The sequence below is a fragment of the Schistocerca serialis genome, chromosome 10, assembly GCF_023864345.2.
Source record: "Schistocerca serialis cubense isolate TAMUIC-IGC-003099 chromosome 10, iqSchSeri2.2, whole genome shotgun sequence".
Classification (NCBI taxonomy): domain Eukaryota; kingdom Metazoa; phylum Arthropoda; class Insecta; order Orthoptera; family Acrididae; genus Schistocerca; species Schistocerca serialis.
In genome coordinates this window covers 139260007-139279555 of record NC_064647.1, presented here as the reverse complement: position 1 = coordinate 139279555, position 19549 = coordinate 139260007, and the positions used below count along the sequence as shown (strand labels likewise).

At 39.9% G+C, this 19549-nt stretch overlaps 1 protein-coding gene across 1 annotated transcript in view; it reads left to right on the top strand.

The window, feature by feature from the left end:
- Window positions 1–19549, top strand: part of LOC126424535 (ATP-binding cassette sub-family B member 10, mitochondrial-like) — a 123649-nt gene that overhangs the window by 35627 nt on the left and 68473 nt on the right. The window contains exons 4-5 of the mRNA XM_050087273.1: window positions 3391–3501; window positions 16420–16590. Of these exons, the coding sequence (XP_049943230.1) occupies window positions 3391–3501; window positions 16420–16590 (282 nt within the window). The remainder of the gene's footprint in view (window positions 1–3390; window positions 3502–16419; window positions 16591–19549) is intronic.

The following is a 19549-nucleotide window of genomic DNA, read 5'->3' as shown; positions in this document are numbered from 1 at the left end:
CTGAATACAAAACGAAATGATAGAATGAACTTCTATTTTTATCTGCGTATATTCATCCAACATTTACAGCCTGGAAAAACCTCATACAGTCTATGTCTGCCATACAACTTTTGACATTACATGCACTGTGTACATCCGTTTTGACATATCATAGCAAACTAACTAACTTCTTCTTTTCATCTCGTGATGTAAGTGTTGAGTATCACAAATGTCCTTACTCCCTGATGCCTGGTGTAACTCCAAGGCAGGGTCAGCTGCATGGAGAAACCACCACATCAGCAAGTGCTGAAATGTGTGGATCTGCTGCCCGCATTATCCTGTCTGATAGAGACACTGCGCCAATTTACACTTGATAACATGCACAGATAGAAATGAATTCCCACACCCAGTATGTGTGTTCCATCGATCAGACTATTAGAAAACATTTTCTAGATTGACGATCCTCATTCATCTCCACTAACAACATGGTGCATCCTATCACTTAGGTGAAGTGATAGGGTACACCAAATGTCTCTCACCATAGACAGAAGATGTCTCAATTGTAGAATCTCACTAATTAAACCATGCTAATACGGGCTAAACTCTTTATGTGGAATTATCAACTAAAAACAATAATTTCACCACATATTCTGTCTTTTAACTTTGAAAAGAAGACAAATTGAAACTACTAATATATAGCATTTGTGTTAAGCACTATTTCATTTATTTATGTGTAAAAAAACTCTCCATAATATATCAGACTTAGAATTCTTTCACTCACAATTATCTAATTGTCCTGATGTATCTTTCATGTCTGCAGGAAAAAGGGAAGTTCAGAGTGTAAGTAATAGTTGCATGCTCTAGACACAACTACTTTTATATTGTTTCAATTACTCTGTAGACATACCTGACTCACGGAAGTAGTGTAAGGGCCCATTCTTGGCACAAACCACCTCAGAAATTAATCTGTTCATGAATCAGTTTGTCTACCAGTCTTATATTTAAGTAAGAAGACCATTCTCCATTTAACTTTACTTATCAATATTTATGGATGGGCAAATAACTCAGGTAATGGTAATTTATGGATTCTACATCTTACTTGATCTTTTCTTCAAGTAAAGTAGGTAAATATGGAATTCTTTATTTGCATTAAAATAACTTCCTCTAGAAAATATGTATCAATCCAACCAATTTGACCAATTATTAACTAAAAGTATAAACTTTCCCCAAATAAACTTTTTATAAATCTGTTCATTATTATAGAATAGGTAGACTCATTTATCAGGCCCTCATTAGGCATCACCAAACGTGGATTACCGCACGTATTTCTATGCCATCTACTGTCTTCTTCATATTATTAATATAAAACCAACAGAGTCACAAACTTTTAACCCTAGCAACCTTTCATTGCTCTACATATCATGTTATCTGCCTATCACGTCCTGCGTTATTAATAATTCGCAAAGCTCAGACATCTGCATCCATATCATCTATTTACTACATGCTTCTGTCAGTGAACTGTAAAACTCAGATCCCCTTGTGTCGCAACTTTGGAGTAAGTCGTAACATATTGATCTGTAGGCATCGACCATGCACTGTCTCCCACAGAAGGCTTGTATCTGTACTATCATACATAATCTCACATTTATAGTGTCCTAATATATATTATTTCACTCCTCATTTTGGTGACGTCATGATCTTTTTGGTATGCTAACCTTAACAGTTATACCAAATTACATACATGGGTACACATTCCTGCTCAGTGCTCTATCTCCACTACTTCCTCACTTCTTTCAAAGTGACTCACTCTTATTGTCTTCAGAATCTGTCCCTGTGTGCCATTCCTCTGTGCCTAACTCCATGCGGCTAATAAATTTTTAGTCATTATATGTGCCGCACACTGGAGGCTTCTGTACACTACCCGTGTATGGTGAATGTTTTCTTGCTGCTTGATTCATACATAGGGGTTCCACTGGTTTCTTGGTCTTGGTAACAGATAATAATAAATTACGCAACTGTTAGTAAACGTACTACTCTGTTGATTTTTTTAAAAAAAAGTTAATGATTCAGTTAAGATGCTGAAATGCTCTCCATTTGACACAATATTTATGCTCGTCATTTGTTGAGTATGCCTGTGAGAGCAACAATTACTTTTTTTGCATGTGTGTATCCAATGTTAAGGTGCTCATTATTTCTGCAGATTAACTTGTCATAAGGTAGTCAAAGAATGCATAAAATTTGACAAACCGGATAGAATAAAGAAAATGAATATGTTACATATAAAACAAAGTGCCTAAGAAATGTAACAGTTAACTCGGGAGTTTGGTGGTCATCAATGTGTCTGGCCTACTCTCCTAAAATCATCTCTAGGTATGTGGGGCTGAAATTTCATTATTGTGTCCTGGAGACTGGCCCCTGCTCCTGCACATTGTTTTCCAACTGTTGATTATAAAATGACCGATGTGCCTTAACATATTTGCCTTGATTATTCGTATGAGAGGATGTAAAAGTATGAGACTGGTTACTCCACTGATTATGTCAGCATTATTAATTCAGCTGCTTAACATCACAAAATCCGCTCTTGTTCTTTCGTTGAAATCTTGAAGGGTGATGGTTTCCGTCTTGATTTTCTGATGTACGGTTCTCACTCTGTGAGCAATCTACTCTTCCTTTGCTAAGTGCATCTAAACCTTCTACAAAGGTTAAAAATCATTTACTGTCACCCAGCCCCTATATCATGTATCTTTTCCTATGTGGTAAGATACCCTTCTCACCAGCACCTCGATCAAATGACTCTCCTCGATGGATTTGTCTAAATATTTTTACCTGGTCAGATGTCCCGCCATGTGTTTTTTGTAACTACCCTAACTATTGTTACAGTGCTTTGCATCCAATAATTCCAACGTTAACTACTCCTCAGTACTGGATGACCAGTCCTTTCTCCTAAATTGTGCTTGAAAGTCATCCCAGGAGGAAATTCCTCTGATGGTCTGTTCCCCATTCAGCAGCATCCCCTTATAATTAGTCTAGAGCAAAATCAGTTCTTTCAGTGTTGTTCCAGCATTTTGGTGACAGTTTTGAAAACGCTTTTGAGAAGTGTATGGGATAAACATCACCATCAGGCTGAGACTTGGGGAAACTGTGTGGACAGGTTGGTACCTCCCCCCTATATTTAATTCCTTGATCAACTCTGTTGAGAGCCCAGTTTCCATTAAATTTCCACATAGCTAACTTGTCCTTGGTTTTATTTAGTTCCTTCCAAAGCTTTCATAAATGGTCATTGGTTCTTTCTAGAACAACTGTGAATTGCAGTATATTGGTGGCTTATTCTTGAAATAGTTGTTTCTTTCCATTTTCATATAGAAATAATTATAATGTTTTTTTTTTATTTTTATTTATTTATTTCCACAGTTCTACATGTCACCCCAGCTGGCACTTGTTGGCCTTGCAATTGTACCTCCTCTGGCTGGTGTTGCCATTGTTTATGGGAGATTTGTGAGGCAGATCACCAAGGCAGTGCAGGTGAGTACATGTATCTCAAGAGTATTGACTCCATGATGAAGCTTCAGTTTGTGCTACTGTTGTGGAGGAATTGTCTTGTAGGTGCTATTACACTAAAGCTATTAAGTCATAGCAGGCTATCAGATAGTTGCAGCTTGTTGCTTGTTCATCAAGTTCAACTCGTCACTTGTGACAGGATGGCATGTCGCACAAAGCAAGATAATTTGGACGTATCAGATACATAAAAGATTTATGTATCTGTATTTATGTATGTTTGCTTGTGACAGTTATCAAAAAGAAAACATAGTCACTTGAGAAAAGACGCTACAGTTCCTTCGATCTGTGTTGAAACTTCACACACTGGATTCAATGTGTGGTAGAAGTCTACTGCTAGGAAAAACAATCCGTGTGTTATGAGCTATCTATATCTGTCCATGACTGATAATGTTTATGGTACAATAATTTCTTCAGGTGTAGGAAAACACATAAATTGGTGGGGGCAAGAATACAAATATCTGATAGATGTTCAAATGTTGCCTGGGACAACTCTTAGAGAAAAAGTGTTGTGTGCTGAACAATATGTGGGAGAGCTTTTACATCTACATCTACACTCTGCAGAGGGTGCATCACATTGTACCAGTTATTAGGGTTTCTTGCCGTGCCATTCATGTATGGAGTGCAGAAAGAACAATTGTTTGAATGTTTCTGTGTATCCTGTAATTATTGTTATCTTATCCTCGCGATCCCTTTGTGAGCAATACGTAGGTGAATGTAGTATATTCTTAGAGTCCTCCTTTAAAGCTAGTCCTTGAAACTTTGTTAGTAGACATTCTCGAGATAGGAAATGTCTATTTTCAACAGCTTTGTCGTAGATTCCCAGAAGACGTGCTCTGAGCATCCTGCATCCCTTGTTCTGGATGGTTTGTGGCACTCCTCTTGCATGAAAGTCAAGAATCAAAGCAAACAGGTGGGTGCAATTTTTCTGCCTTACCGTATTGACTCCACACCGTATTGACTTCTGCCACACCGACACGTATTAATGAAAGTGTGATCGTATGGGTGTATCAAATGGAATTTGTAACTATATTTAGGATTTCTTATTAGGGAGGACGCAGCATGGTTTCTTGGACATAATACCCAAGTATCGTTGGAACCAGGGTCTTGTAAACGAGGTCCATTGTGTGTAACTATACTTCCTGAGCATTCTTTCAATGAATCTCAATCTTGCGTATGCCTTTTCTAAGATTAGTTTTGTGTGTTCATTCTACTTAAAAGTGCTCTGTGTGCATACTCACAAGAAACCACTTGAATGCGAGAGCACAAAAGGCCAGTGATGTTTATGAAATTCGAAGTCTCACGTATTGTCTACCGAGCAACCACAATATTGCCTCCTAATGGCAACAGGGGTGGGACTGGAGGTATCCAGTAGCGTGCATAACATGAGCCTATGTAACGTAGTTGAACATGGTGTGCATAACATGAGCCTATGTAACATAGTTGAACTGATTAATCAGTAACTCACAACAGTGCTGCAGTGCTAGTAGTGTTGATACAGAGCAGAGCAATGGCAAAGATAAACAAAGCAAACATGGCATTATATCTACAACAGCTGCTGCTGAAGTTGACATTTTGTCTGAAAGGAATCCAAGAAATATTGCAGAGTGAAAAAGAAGTGGCAGATGAAATATCAGCATTATTGCAAGATAAGTTAGTGGAATGTGTTGTCATATACTCTCGACTTTGTGGACAATGTACTTTAGCAATACAGTGATGATGGTACATACTTAGCAAGTGAAAGTGATATTGAAACAGGTGTCAAGCCATGTAGTTAATCATTTTTGTCAGACGGGGAGCCACAGGTCCTGTCTCCAGTGAAATGTCGTGAAGGACAATCATTGTCCAAGGAGCGGGTACTAAACATAATTACATATGCGGAAGATCATCCACAGCATAGTAAAAAAAGCAATTATGAACACATTTCGAGAAATTGCACAGCAGTATGACCGTATAGTATATTTAGGGGGAGAAAGTGCATTTGGTACAAAAACTGGTGTTCCCATGTTTCAAGAATGCTTGATACAATTTATCGAATGTGCATGATAGTGGCCTACTACATTACACACATCAAAGTGTGCTGGATGATTCTTCCTCGTGTTTATGATCTTTCAAGGGCAGTAGCGAATATTTACATCAAAGCAAGCAAGAGCAGGAAAATGGGTGTAAGAGAACCACAGTTACAGTATGAGCACCCCTTTGGGCAGTAGCTGGTCAAAATAACTTGCTTTTGATTGATCCTTGGTCTGCGTAGAAAAATCATACTCCTTTAGAGCAAACTACCTCTCCAAAAAAGGGTGTAACATTGCAATTCATACCACCTGGGACCACTGGAAAAATTAAGCCTCTGGATGAGATAAGGCTCCATGACATTCTCATCAAAGGGATGAGAGCTGCCAGCTAAGTTCAGTGGGAACCCTGTACTAGCAGCTATACACGAAGTCCACACCCTGGACAAGACTAAGTGTACAGAGAGTTGAGCAGCAGTCCACTGCCCACTTCTGGTCAACAAAGCCTGCAAAGGGGAAGAGGTGAAGAGACACAGCACTTCTCAGGAATATACTGGGTGGTTATAAATAAAATGCAGCTTCTCATAGAGGACCAGTTTGGGCTGTAAATATCGTATGGCAACAAAGTTTGATAGGTATTCTGATATGATTTACACTTGGAAAAAAAAATAGTTCCAGGTGCAAATATGTCATTGTGAATGCATGAAGGATGTAATGAAATGTTTGCATATGTGATGGATTAGAAACAGGATGTGGGCAGAAAAGGTCAAACAAGTCAGAAAGACATAATGATGATTTTATTATTTACCAGTGTTTACACAATTTGTTCAGTATGTTCACTGGAGGCAACAATGAGATTCTGTGTCTGTAAAACAATGTGATTGACAGTTCTCCCTGAATGCCCTGTGGATGTATTATTTTCAAAGAAGAACAGATCAAGAATAAATGTGCTTGTGAACCCCCACTAGACAGTCACATACAGCTAGTGAAGTGATTCTTTGTCCAAAGCACATGGTTTAATAGTATCCCAAATTTGCCAGTTCTGTGTATTCACTGCAAACTGAAGTGTAAAATGTGCCTTGTCACTCAATAGAATATTGTCTGGCCATGTTATCAACTTCAAATCATGTCAGAAACCAAAGAGCAAGTTCAGAATGTTGTTACGGTTCATGAGATTTCAGTTGCTGCACTGTCTGGATCTTGTACAGATACAAGTGTAAAATAGGCTGCAAAATTTTCCATGCTGTTTATCATGGGATGGACGATTCTGGCGACACTGCACTAGCACTAGCGTTACCCAGGGCACGTGTTGCGTGGGCAGTAACAGCAGCAGCAATCTCGTCAGTGCCTTCCACTGGGACAGGATGCCTCCCTCTTCCAGGTGCCACAAGAAGCTCACCCATGTTTTTGAATTTTATCATCATCATCTTTAAATCATTTAATGACAACGGACCTCCCCTCAGACCTTTCAGTTAGCAGTACTCTCTCAATGCACCACTGCAGTCACTGTCATTCACATACAACAGTTGCACTAACAACACATGGTCTCTCTTGTTAATAGCCGTACTGTTCACTCACATAATGGCTTGTCAAATGATAGCACTGATGTCATGTTGTCATTCAAACAGTGTACAATATTTGCACCTGGTGGCCAAAATTGGAACTTTTTTTTAGCATAAATTGGCTGTGCATTAATGGATTAGCATATCTACAAAGTTCCACTGCCAAACGATAATCACAGTCCACATTGGACCTCCATGAGTAGCTGGACTTTAATTATAATCACCTGGTATATGGGATGCCTGCATAAATTAAACAGTTTGCCAGAACATGACAATGACACTCATTGAAATATTGCAGAAATTCAACAAAGCCACTTGGATAGAAGCCTGAGAAGACATTGTCAGCAGAATATGGTGTGAGAGTCCATATTCAATACAATGTTGTTCCACTCCATGTGTTGTGATATACTTCGTTCCTGCTGCTCAAGCTTGTCCCTCTCTTTGATGACGACTCTCTGGAGCTCATCCAGTGTGTTCCTGCAACAGTGCATTGATATTTAAAGTGGCGCTAGGGAATACTCAGTTGCGTTCATGTCAGCAGATACCACAAGCCATTCCATTCAGTTATCCCTGCCTCCTGGAGGAAGGTATTCACAAGGTGGTCACAGTATGCTCATAGCATTATCTTTTCGAAAGAGGGGCAAACCGCCAGAATGTTGGTTGTTGAGCAGGATAGTATAGGTTGTAGCAACCTGTCCCAATACTGCACAGCCATCAGACTATTTTTGACAGCGATGAGAGACATCTATCGTCCATACGCAATACTGGGACAAAACGTGTGCAAATGTACTCGGGCTCGTTCACTACCTATTTTACTCGTGGCTCATCTGCAAAGGGGGCTGGTAGTGAATGGTTGCATTTGCACCCCTAATACTGAGTCATATATTGGCTAGCCTTTGAACAGCAGTCATCTGGTCATGTGACTAGGGCCTCCCATCGGGTAGACCTCTCGCCGGGTGCCAGTCTTTCGATTTGACGCCACTTCGGTGACTTCCGCATTGATGGAGATGAAATGACGATGATTAGGACAACACAACACCCAGTCCCTGAGTGAAGAAAATCTCCGACCCGGCTGGGAATCAAACCCGGGCCCTTAGGATTGACATTCTGTCACGATGACCACTCAGCAACTGGGGTTGGACTGAACAGCAGTGAATTGAATACACAGTTGTCTATACCACAACCTTGCGCAAAATGAGGTACACTGTACAAGTTCAGATTGAAACTTATTTATTTAAAAAAACACTTCTAACTTTTTGGCCGTGCATATCAAAGTTCACAAATAAATCTGATCGGTGCAATTCGCACATGTGGTTTATTGTCCTGTACCTACACACTTTCACGTTGTTCCTTCACAGTTTATTCGCATACACTGGCGTCCATGCTTACACTTGCGGCAATTTGCTGCTCCGAACTTACCACCACAATGGACAATGACCAAAGACCACATTTTCCCGCTCGTATCCCCAGTCCCCAGTTGGGTCATGTGACACTACATTAATCAAAATAATTCCTAAACATGGCCACAATCTGTTTACAAATTTGATAAGATTTAAATACTTAAACCTAAATACAGTATATAATTTTACACACCTTTATCACCACATAATTTTATAATTTGTTGCAATTAAAAAACAAAACACTATGCAACGGAACTACGAATGCTCATCAAAACACAAAACAAGTACTTTTATGTCCATTTTGCATTACACTATTTTCACTCTGCATTTAATACACAATTTTACTCTTAAGCACAGAAAATTATAATCAGAAATAATTTATGGCATGCAATCAGATTTACATAATTAGGAATGTTTTGGCACAGTTTCACCCTCTCCCTTCATTTAATGACGTCTTTGCACTAAATATGAGACATACAAATACTTGTCTGGCACTACAAAGATCGAAACTGAATGGTGCCTTCATAATAAAATAATGACTTACTTTGCAGTTGTTCTAAACATCTTTATAACTTAATTCTACTATGAAACATTTTGATTGAAGTATACCAGCCCAACGTATTATTTCTGCTGCTGTGCTTTAAATTTAAATTACGAACTGCTTGGAAGAACTCGTTTTCACGTGACTTATATTTCAATAATCCAAGGACTCATTCCAAGCACACCCTACATTATTTACTTAAGTGCAAAGTCATATACGGTAATTATATGCAGTTATGTAACCAAGTAATTTAAACCATCTGAAACTGCTGAATACTGCCGTCTCTTTATCAGGGAAAGATTAGTCTATAAATATATTGACTTGTCTTTGTGCTTTTCACATCCCATCCATTTTTTCATGGCTGATATTTCCATTGCCAGAAAAGCTGCTGTATGGCCATATTATTCCCCATTACCTTACACATGACATGATCCTTGCCACTGCTGAAACCGTGTGTGTGTGTGTGTGTGTGTGTGTGTGTGAGAGAGAGAGAGAGAGAGAGAGAGAGAGAGAGAGAGAGAGAGAGAGAGATATGTACATTGGTACAAGGACACATGCAGGAGCACTCTTCTGCAAAAATAGCCAGAAATTGGACTTACCATGCACTCTTCAGTGAAGAGAACCTCATGCTATTGATCTGGATTCCATTCTAGGTGTTCCCTTGCCCATCTTCTGTGTAGATTATGGTGCTGGAGTTTGTACTGTCATTTGTATTGAACATCTAGAGGCAACATTGAACCAGTGGAGATGGTTCTGCACTGTCTGGTTTGACACAGACCTCCCAGTTTCCACAAAAAGACGATGCATAATTCTGTTGCACGTTCCGTGGAGTATGTGTGAGTCACAATATCAGCAAATAGTTGTTATCAGTCAGGTAGGTAGTTTGTTTGTTAGTTACGTTTCCCATAGATCAATTGAGCAATTCTTTAATTGAAATGATGTGGAATAATTCAGTTGATTGGATATGTATACGTGATGAGTGTTAACATTAACGAGCTTTTAAATAAAAATTCATCTATGGAATAAAAGGTGGCGTCCAAAAGAAATGATTAGGTTCGATTTAAAACTTACTTTGCTACCTGTCGGACATTTTGTGGTATCGGATGAAGAATGCAAAATTTTTGTTGCTGCATATTGAACTTCTTTTTGAGCCACTGACAATGTTAAGCTTGGGTAATCAAGATCATTTCTACCTCTGTTGTTGTACCTATGTACATATAACTATTCTTCTCAAATTTTGATGGATTATTTGTGAGTAATTTCATTATCAAATAATGTATTGTGATGTTGCAGTTGAAATGCTTAACACCATGAAGACGTATCTACTAAATGACCAAGGAGAACATCACGTATTGTTCTTACTGCTCATTTTTGTGGAATCAATACTTTATTTCTAAGTAATAAATCTCCTCAGAAAATTACTCCATAATACGTTATTGAGTGAAAATACGCAAACTGTCAGAAGGTTGACTCAATGGTTTCCTAGAGTAACAAGTATACAAAGAGCAAAAGGAACTGAACTTAATTGTTTGAGCAACTCAGTAATATACTTCTTCCAGTTCAAGTATTGACCAATTGTACACAAAAAAATTTGGAGCAAATCCACCCTGTTTACTGACTCGTGTCCATGTGCTACATCAATTCTTGGTGTTGCTGTTTGTTATACAGAACTGAATGTAGTGAGTTTCCTCAAAAATTTAGGAAGAGTCCTTTTTCAGAGTTCAATCACTGGTGTTCTTGATCATGGCAACCACTACAAGGCTGAACTACGTTGTTTTGTGTCTAACAGTTGCTGTTGAATGCTCAAATGGTGTCATTATGGCATATACCAGCTAGGCAAGCAACTTTCCTGCACTGACTAGCCTTTCGTGTTGCTAGATAGAATAATGTACACAGGCCCTACTGCCCCATTGAGAATTAGACATAGCGTACACCACTGAACTGCACTGAGAATGCAGGTTCACATTACCTCCAGGTAGCTGTACATAGCTATAAAAAGATTTATCTTTAAGATTAAATTACAAGTAAACTGTTTTTGTTCTACTGATTTTTGTTTATTTTTAACTAGGTTTTGACTTAAATGGGCCATGTTCAGGAAACAAGGTCCACAAGGGACACTAATTCTTAGGTGACCAAATATTATAAGTGGAGATACAATGTTTTTTAACATTGCAAATTACACTTTACACAATGGTCAATATTAAATGTGTCATTATGATGGTCTGTGAGTATTTGGCTGGTTGATAGCATCACATGAAGCTCAAAATTGGGGATTCACTCAGCTGTAATTGGTCACTTAGAGCCAGCTGGGTATTTTGAGCTAAATGTTTCTCTCAGGTGCTTCTAATAGTTTTCTTCCTTTGTTGGCTATGTGCAGCACGTCTATATGGATTTGATATCTGTGTCCTTCCTTCAGCACATTTTTGACAAAGGTGGAGCATGACTTACATAATCCCCAAGTCAGGGATATAGCTATTTGTGATTAAAAAATTCAAATTATGCAAGCCACGAGGCTGGTGCGTATCTGTAGTGTTGATCCAAAACATTGTCACGACTGCCCACAGTGACACTGAATGTTATCTGGTTGTGCTGCAGGCACGTGAAGCGACCAGGAAAATGAGTAAGCAGAGAAGAGGTAACTGAATAGTCATTCTACTAATGATATGGACTGCAAATGGGGAAAATCCACTGACATAAGTGACTCTGACAAAGAGCAGATTGTTATGTCCCTGCTCCTGGGAGCAAGCATCTTAGGAACAGAAAAGCTGTTCATGTGCTGCCGTTGTGAGCATTTGTGGATAGTGGTTGAAGGATCGTGAAACAACTTGCAGGCAACTAGGAGTTGGAAGTCCACACCTCATCTGGCAGAATACTATGACAATAACAACATACAGCCTGTCCCATCCAAAACACAGGTCCATGTGTTTCACTTGAAAGACAGACAAGCTAGGAAAAAATTGGAAGGAAATTGGAGGGAAAGCAATTATAACACTGGGACATTCCTACATGCCTTGGAGTAAAGCTTGACCACACACTTCCTTTCAAAGACCATTGCAAGAACAACATGAAGTTCAAGGTCTGCAACTGAAATAATAATATAAGCAAGTTCACTAACAGCATGTGAAGGGCTCAACCAAAGTTCTATGAACCTCTGCTCTAGCTCTGTGTTTGTTTCTGTCAGAATATGCTGCACCAGTCTGGCAGAACTCCACACGCGCACACCAAGCACGGTGAGACTGCATGTAATGAGACAGGCTGCATTATAATAGGTTGCCTATGATCAACTCCAGTTGACAAAATTAACCATCTTATAGTCATAGCGTCCCCAGATATTAGGCAAAGAACAGTGGCAGAGGCTGAGAAGAAAAAACAAGAAAATAAATGCAGACATCCCACATTTGGAAGTGAATCATTGTGTCCTATACTGAAGTCAAGAAAGAACTTTCTTCGGACAACTGAAGCCATTATATCTTCATCTTCCACTAACTGCGACAAAACAAGACAACTGGAAGTAATAGCCAAAACCTAAAGGAAGAGCCTGCTACTGGTTTGCAGCTACCCTACCAGACGTGGAAAACAGTGAACAGACTATGAATTGCAGTGACACGGTGCAAACAAAACTTGAAGCAGTGGGGCTACAGCACTAGCGATGCAACCTGCAAATTTGGAGAAGTTAAACATGCTGAGTACCTCTTGGTCTGGCCAAAGTTGCCTGAAGCCGGCACACTGGAGGACCTGGTTTCAGAAAATGTTCCAGCAATCAAGACTGCCAAGTTCTAGGCCTCAAAATCAATTTGAAATTTACAGAGTCGTATGTGTTCATTGTAGATATGTTTCAAATTTGTAAATAACTGCACTGTGCTGTACTGTTCTGGATATGAAAGTAAATAACAATAATAATCACACTATGTGGAAGTCATAGGCTTACCCACTTGGTAAATCAGGATAGGTTACGATCTGTGGCGGGCCTGATGTCATAGTACAGTGCTTGTACAGCAGACGTCTTTTGGAACACACTGTTCAGCATACATTGTTGAAGGTGAGCTTCACAGCATACATCACCTGCTGCGTGCTCCCGTGTTGACCTATGATATGATCAGTTGCTATTACAGTGGCCGTAGCATTTTCAAGAGTAGAACATATATTGATGGAAACATGTTGCCTGGTCAGATGCTACACATGGTCAATGGTCCTGTCCAGATATGCTGTCATGCAGGGCAATTGCTGAAAAGTTGTATTATGTGACAGATGTAGCCCATGGGGGACAGTAATACGTTACGGAGTACATTCACCTGCATCTCTGTGGTACATGTGGTAGTCTTCATATCCTTCTCAACAGCTATGGACTGCATCAGCATCAGTGTGGACAACCTGCATCTCTTCTGATGATCTCTTCCCCGATGCTAATGACATCTTCCAGGAGGACAGTTGTTTATACCACAGGACCATAATTGGACTACAGTGCTTTGAAGAATGTGCTGATGAATTCAGGTTGGTTTCTTGAATGCCAAATTCTCCTGATTTGAACCTGATACAAAACATCTGGGCCACTATTGCACCCTCAAATCATTAGCCTGTAATACAGAGGAGTTGTGTGATCTGCATGTAGACATCTGGGGCCACATACCTCCAGAAATCTGCCACAGACTTGTCAAATGCATGCCACAGAAAATGGCTGCTGTGTTGCGATCCAAAGGTGGACCAGCACAATATTAAACAGGTGATTGTAATGATTTGGCTGGTCCTAAATAAAATCGTTAGTGGATCTATCCAGTAATTTGTTGACCAATCTGATGTAGCACTAGAAGATAGCAAAATGAAAGCTGACGGTTCAAATGTAGCATTTTCGAAGTCATTCACACAGGTGAATCATACAAACATACTGTTGGTTGACCATCTCACAGATTCCCAAATGGGGGACATAGTAATAAGCATCATTGGTGTAGAGAAACAACTGAAAGAGTTTAAAGCAAATAAGTTGCTAGGACCTGATTTAATCCCAGTTTGGTTGTACGAAGAGTACTCCAAAGCAGTGGTGCCTTCCTTGCATTTATCATGAATCTCTCACACAGCACTAAGTCCCAAGTGGCTGGTAAAAAGCGTACTTCTGTATATAAGAAGGGTAAAAGAACAGACCCACAAAATTATAGACCAATGTCCTTATTGGTTTGGTGCATATTCCTTTAACATATTCTCAGTTTGAATATAATAAATTTCCTCAGGAGGGAAAAGCTTCTGTCCATGAATCGCCATGGTTTTAGAAAGCACAGCTCATGCAAAACTCAGCTTGACTTTCTCTCCCACAAGATCCCGTGAACCGCGGATGGTCGACCACAGGCGGATTCCATATTCCTAGATTTCTGGAAAGTGTATGACACGGTGTCCCACAGCAGACAGTTTACAAAGGTATTAGCCTAGATACTAGTATCAGAGAGGTGTGAGTGGCTCATAGAGTTCTTAAGTAACAGAACCCAGTACATTGTCCTCAGCGATGGGTGTTCATCAGAGACGAGGGTATTGTCAGGACTGCCCTAGCGAAGTGTGATATGACCGCTGTTATTTTCTATATACATAAATGATTTAACGGACGGGGTAAGCAGTGGTTTGTATATATTTGCTGATGATGATGTGGTATGTGGGAAGGTGTCATCATTGAGTAATTATAGGAGGATATAAGGCGACGTAGACAAAATTTCTAGTTGGTGTAATACATGAAAGCTAGCTCTAAATGTAGAAAAATGTAAGTTAATGCCAATGAGTAGGGAAAAAAAACCAATAATGTTAGAGTACAGTATTAGTAGTGTATTGCGCAGTCAAGTCAATTAAATATCCATGCGTAACGTTCGAAACGATATGAAATGGAATGAGCGTGTGAGGGTGTGTTATGGAAAGTGAATGGTTGACTTCAATCTATTGGGAGAATTTTAGGAAATTGTGGTTCATCAGCAAATGAGACCACATATAGGACACTGTACAACCCATTGTTGAGTACTGTTTGAGTGTTTGGGATCTGCAGAGGTTGGATTAAAGGAAGACATCGAAGCAGTTCAGAGCTGGGCTGCTAGGTTTGTTAGAGGTAGGTTAGGTCACCATGCAAGTATTATGGAGATGCTTCAGAAATTCAAATTGAAATACCTGGAGGGTAAGCAATGTTCTTGAGAAAATTTAGAGAACTGACATTTGAAGCTGACTGCAGAAAGATTTTACTGCCGCCAACATACATTTCGTGTAAGGACCATGATGATTAGACGGCAAATCATCGAGTAAAACTGAAGTGATATCAGGTGTTCCCCAGGGAAGCGTCCTGGGACCTCTACTGTTCCTGGTCTATATAAATGACCTGGGTGACAATCTGAGCAGTTCTTTTAGGTTGTTCACAGATGATGCTGTAATTTACCGTCTAGTAAGGTCATCCGAAGACCAGTATCAGTTGCAAAGCGGTTTAGAAAAGATTGCTGTATGGTGTGGCAGGTGGCAGTTGACGCTAAATAACGAAAAGTGTAAGGTGATCCACATGAGTTCCAAAAGAAATCCGTTGGAATTCGGTTACTCGATAAATAGTACAATTCTCAATGCTGTCAATTCCACTAAGAACCTGGGTGTTAAAATTACGAACAACTTCAGTTGGAAAGACCACATAGATAATATTGTGGGGAAGGCGAGCCAAAGGTTGCGTTTCATTGGCAGGACACTTAGAAGATGCAACAAGTCCACTAAAGAGACAGCTTACACTACACTCGTTCGTCCCCTGTTAGAATATTGCTGCGCGGTGTGGGATCCTTACCAGGTGGGATTGACGGAGGACATCGAAAGGGTGCAAAAAAGGGCAGCTCATTTTGTGTTATCACGTAATAGGGGAGAGAGTGTGGCAGATATGATACGCGAATTGGGATGGAAGTCATTAAAGCAAAGACGTTTTTCTTCGCGGCGAGATCTATTTACGAAAATTCAGTCACCAACTTTCTCTTCCGAATGCGAAAATCATCAAAATAAAATAATAGAAATCAGAGCTCGAACAGAAAGGTTCAGGTGTTCGTTTTTCCCGCACCCTTTCAGGAGTGGAATGGTAGAGAGATAGTATGATTGTGGTTTGATGAACCCTCTGCCAAGCACTTAAATGTGAATTGCAGAGTAGTCATGTAGATGTAGATATAGATGTAGGGCTCGTACAAGGGCATTAGATAGCCATCTTTCCGTCGCTCTTTTTCCTAGCGAAATGACTAGTAGTGGTACAGGGAACCCTTCACCATGCATCATACAATGGTTTGTGGAGTACGTATGTAGACGTAGATCAATCTATTTTTAAGCAGTTTACGTCCTTTAAGATAGAGGCTGTAATAATACAATATTATGTTGCTTGTTCTGCATTTCAGGACTCTCTGGCATCTGCAAACCAAGTGGCAGAGGAGCGCATCAGTGGCATCCGCACGGTGAAGGCATTCAGCCAGGAGGAGAGGGAGTGCGAGTCATACAGCGAGAAGCTGCACCGTGTCCTGCAGCTTGCCTACCGTGAATCCTTTGTGAGGGGGATCTTCTTTGGACTGGTGAGTCAGACTGTGTCGCATTTATGGGTGTTTTGTGCAGGACTTAACCAATTCTTCATTTATGTTCACTAAGACTCCAATTGAGGCGGGGGGTGGGGTTGGGGGGATATGAAACACACCCACAAAATTCAAATTCCATCAAAGGTAATGTCTGAACCTGATAATTGTTGCAGATGTTGGTACATACATGCTCGTATGTGACAGTAATAAAAGTTTCATTCTGTAAATGATAACTTCATGCTCCCACAGTACCAGAATTTACTTTTTGTATAGTTTGTCACTGTGTTAGTGTGTGTGTGTGTGTGTGTGTGTGTGTCACATGCTTTACAGTGCCTGTGTTGCTTACAAGCACAAATCAATCAATCAGCAAACAGACGAAAAACTGCACCAAACTGTTTGTGGTATAGATATATCGATTATCATAAAGACTACCTCTTTAAGCTACCGTAAAATAAAGTACTATAAAAATAAAATTTTTATTAGAAAAATCTTGTTGTGCCATACAAAAGCTTCAGTATCTTCCATAGTATTAACTGTATATTTAACATTCTCTCTCTCTCTCTCTCTCTCTCTCTCTCTCTCTCTCTCTCTCTCTCTCTCTCTCTGGATGTGTGTGTGCATGCACTGCTGACAAAACTGCAGCCCACAGGCCTGTACAGTTGTTTTTACCAGATGGAAGCTGCACAGAGGACGTTTCCACTGTCTTCGCCCAAATGCACTTTGGTTTCTTTACTGCACAGTTTTTTGTCCCTCATCCTGTATTTTTGCTTTACGTATCAATGGCCTAACTGATTTAATGAAGCATATGTCCAGCAATGTCACTAGGTGCGGTATGGAGTGATATGTGTGCCAGTGCCAGGTCATGCAGGTAAACAGTGGCAGATTTAGTGTGTCCCGTGGACCCTCTTGGTCCGAACTTGACCAAAATATATTTACTGCTAAAAGTCTTTGTTTCTGTTTGGTCCAAGAAGATTTATTATATTCTGTGATTTATTTCTATGTTTTCTGTGTTTATTTGTATATCTTCTGTTATTTATTTGTATGTAATTGGTGTACACACACACACCAATATTTATTGTGCACCACTGAGTATTGCACAATAATATTATCTTTCTGTGATTGGTATTGACTGTTTGCACAATATACTGTAGACTGAGAGCTTTAAGAAGGTTGACACTCGCTCAGTATAGTGTGGATCTATTGTACTGTGTGAGGATGGTATTGTGTAATATACAGCAGTTCATGCTGAAGCTGAGAGAGATTCAGTTTACTCCAAACAAATTTGTGCAAAGAACTGAAAAAAATAAATGACGAAAGATTGGGAAGTGTACGGAATGATGTATATGAAAGTACAATGCAGTACTTCACAAACTAAAATTCCTGATCGGTCAAGAAATGGCAGATACCTCATTGTCCACAATAGACAAGAAAAATGAAGACGTGTCTTGACAGTAAGCACAAATGTTTATTTTACTTGTAGCAGTTCTCATAACTGACAAACAATATCAGGTCAGCTGTTCAGTGAACACAAGTGTCCCAACACAGACATGGAATCATGTAAGCTGTTAATCTGTAATCAGTAAATAATTGTTTAATTTTATTTGCAGCAGTTGTTACAGTAGAGAAATACATAGAAATCACCACATGTAATTAATAAATTACACAGTTCACTTGTATAACTGCCAAACAGCACCTCTCCAGTGATGAGAGTTGCTGAGGGGGCACTCACACACTCAATATTTATTGTGCACCCCTGAGCTGCACAATAATATTGGCTTTCTGAGATTGGTATTGACTCTTTGAACAACATACTGAAGATGAACTCCTCGTCCATTAAAATGTTCACTGGAAGCAGTTCAGACTTGTTTTGCTCATTCTGCATAATTTCTGCTCATGTTTTTCAAGACAAGCAACTCATTCGCAATACACTCGAGTTCCGGACTGACGAACGCTGACACGTTCGCAGTGGAGGTAGACTTCTGACTGACATTTCCTGGAAGTATATATTACGCATTATTATTGTGCTGTTCTTGGCCTCCCACTTCTCTGCAATATATAGACGCAGTATTGTTACACTGAGTGCGTGAGAACTGCATAACCCATGACATGAAGCTCCTGCACAAGTTATATCAGCACCATTTTCTAGAAAGAAAAGGACCAAATTTGTCCTATCATACCATCGGAAAGACAGCAGTGTTATACAGGGTGTTACAAAAAGGTACGGCCAAACTTTCAGGAAACATTCCTCACACACAAAGAAAGAAAATATGTTACGTGGACATGTGCCCGGAAACGCTTACTTTCCATGTTAGAGCTTATTTTATTACTTCTCTTCAAATCACATTAATCATGGAATAGAAACACACAGCAACAGAACGTACCAGCATGACTTCAAACACTTTATTACAGGAAATGTTCAAAATGTCCTCCGTTAGGGAGGATACATGCATCCACCCTCTGTCGCATGGAAACCCTGATGCGCTGATGCAGCCCTGGAGAATGTCGTATCGTATCACAGCCATCCACAACACGAGCACGAAGAGTCTCTACATTTGGTACCGGGGTTGCGTAGACAAGAGCTTTCAAATGCCCCCATAAATGAAAGTCAAGAGGGTTGAGGTCAGGAGAGCGTGAAGGCCATGGAATTGGTCTGCCTCTACCAATCCATCGGTCACCGAATCTGTTGTTGAGAAGCGTACGAACACTTCGACTGAAATGTGCAGGAGCTCCATCGTGCATGAACCTCATGTTGTGTCGTACTTGTAAAGGCACATGTTCTAGCAGCACAGGTAGAGTATCCCGTATGAAATCATGATAACGTGCTCCATTGAGCGTAGGTGGACGAAACTAAAATGTGCTCTAACATGAAAATTAAGCGTTTCTGGACACATGTCCACATAACATCTTTTATTTATTTGTGTGTGAGGAATGTTTCCTGAAAGGTTGGCCGTACCTTTTT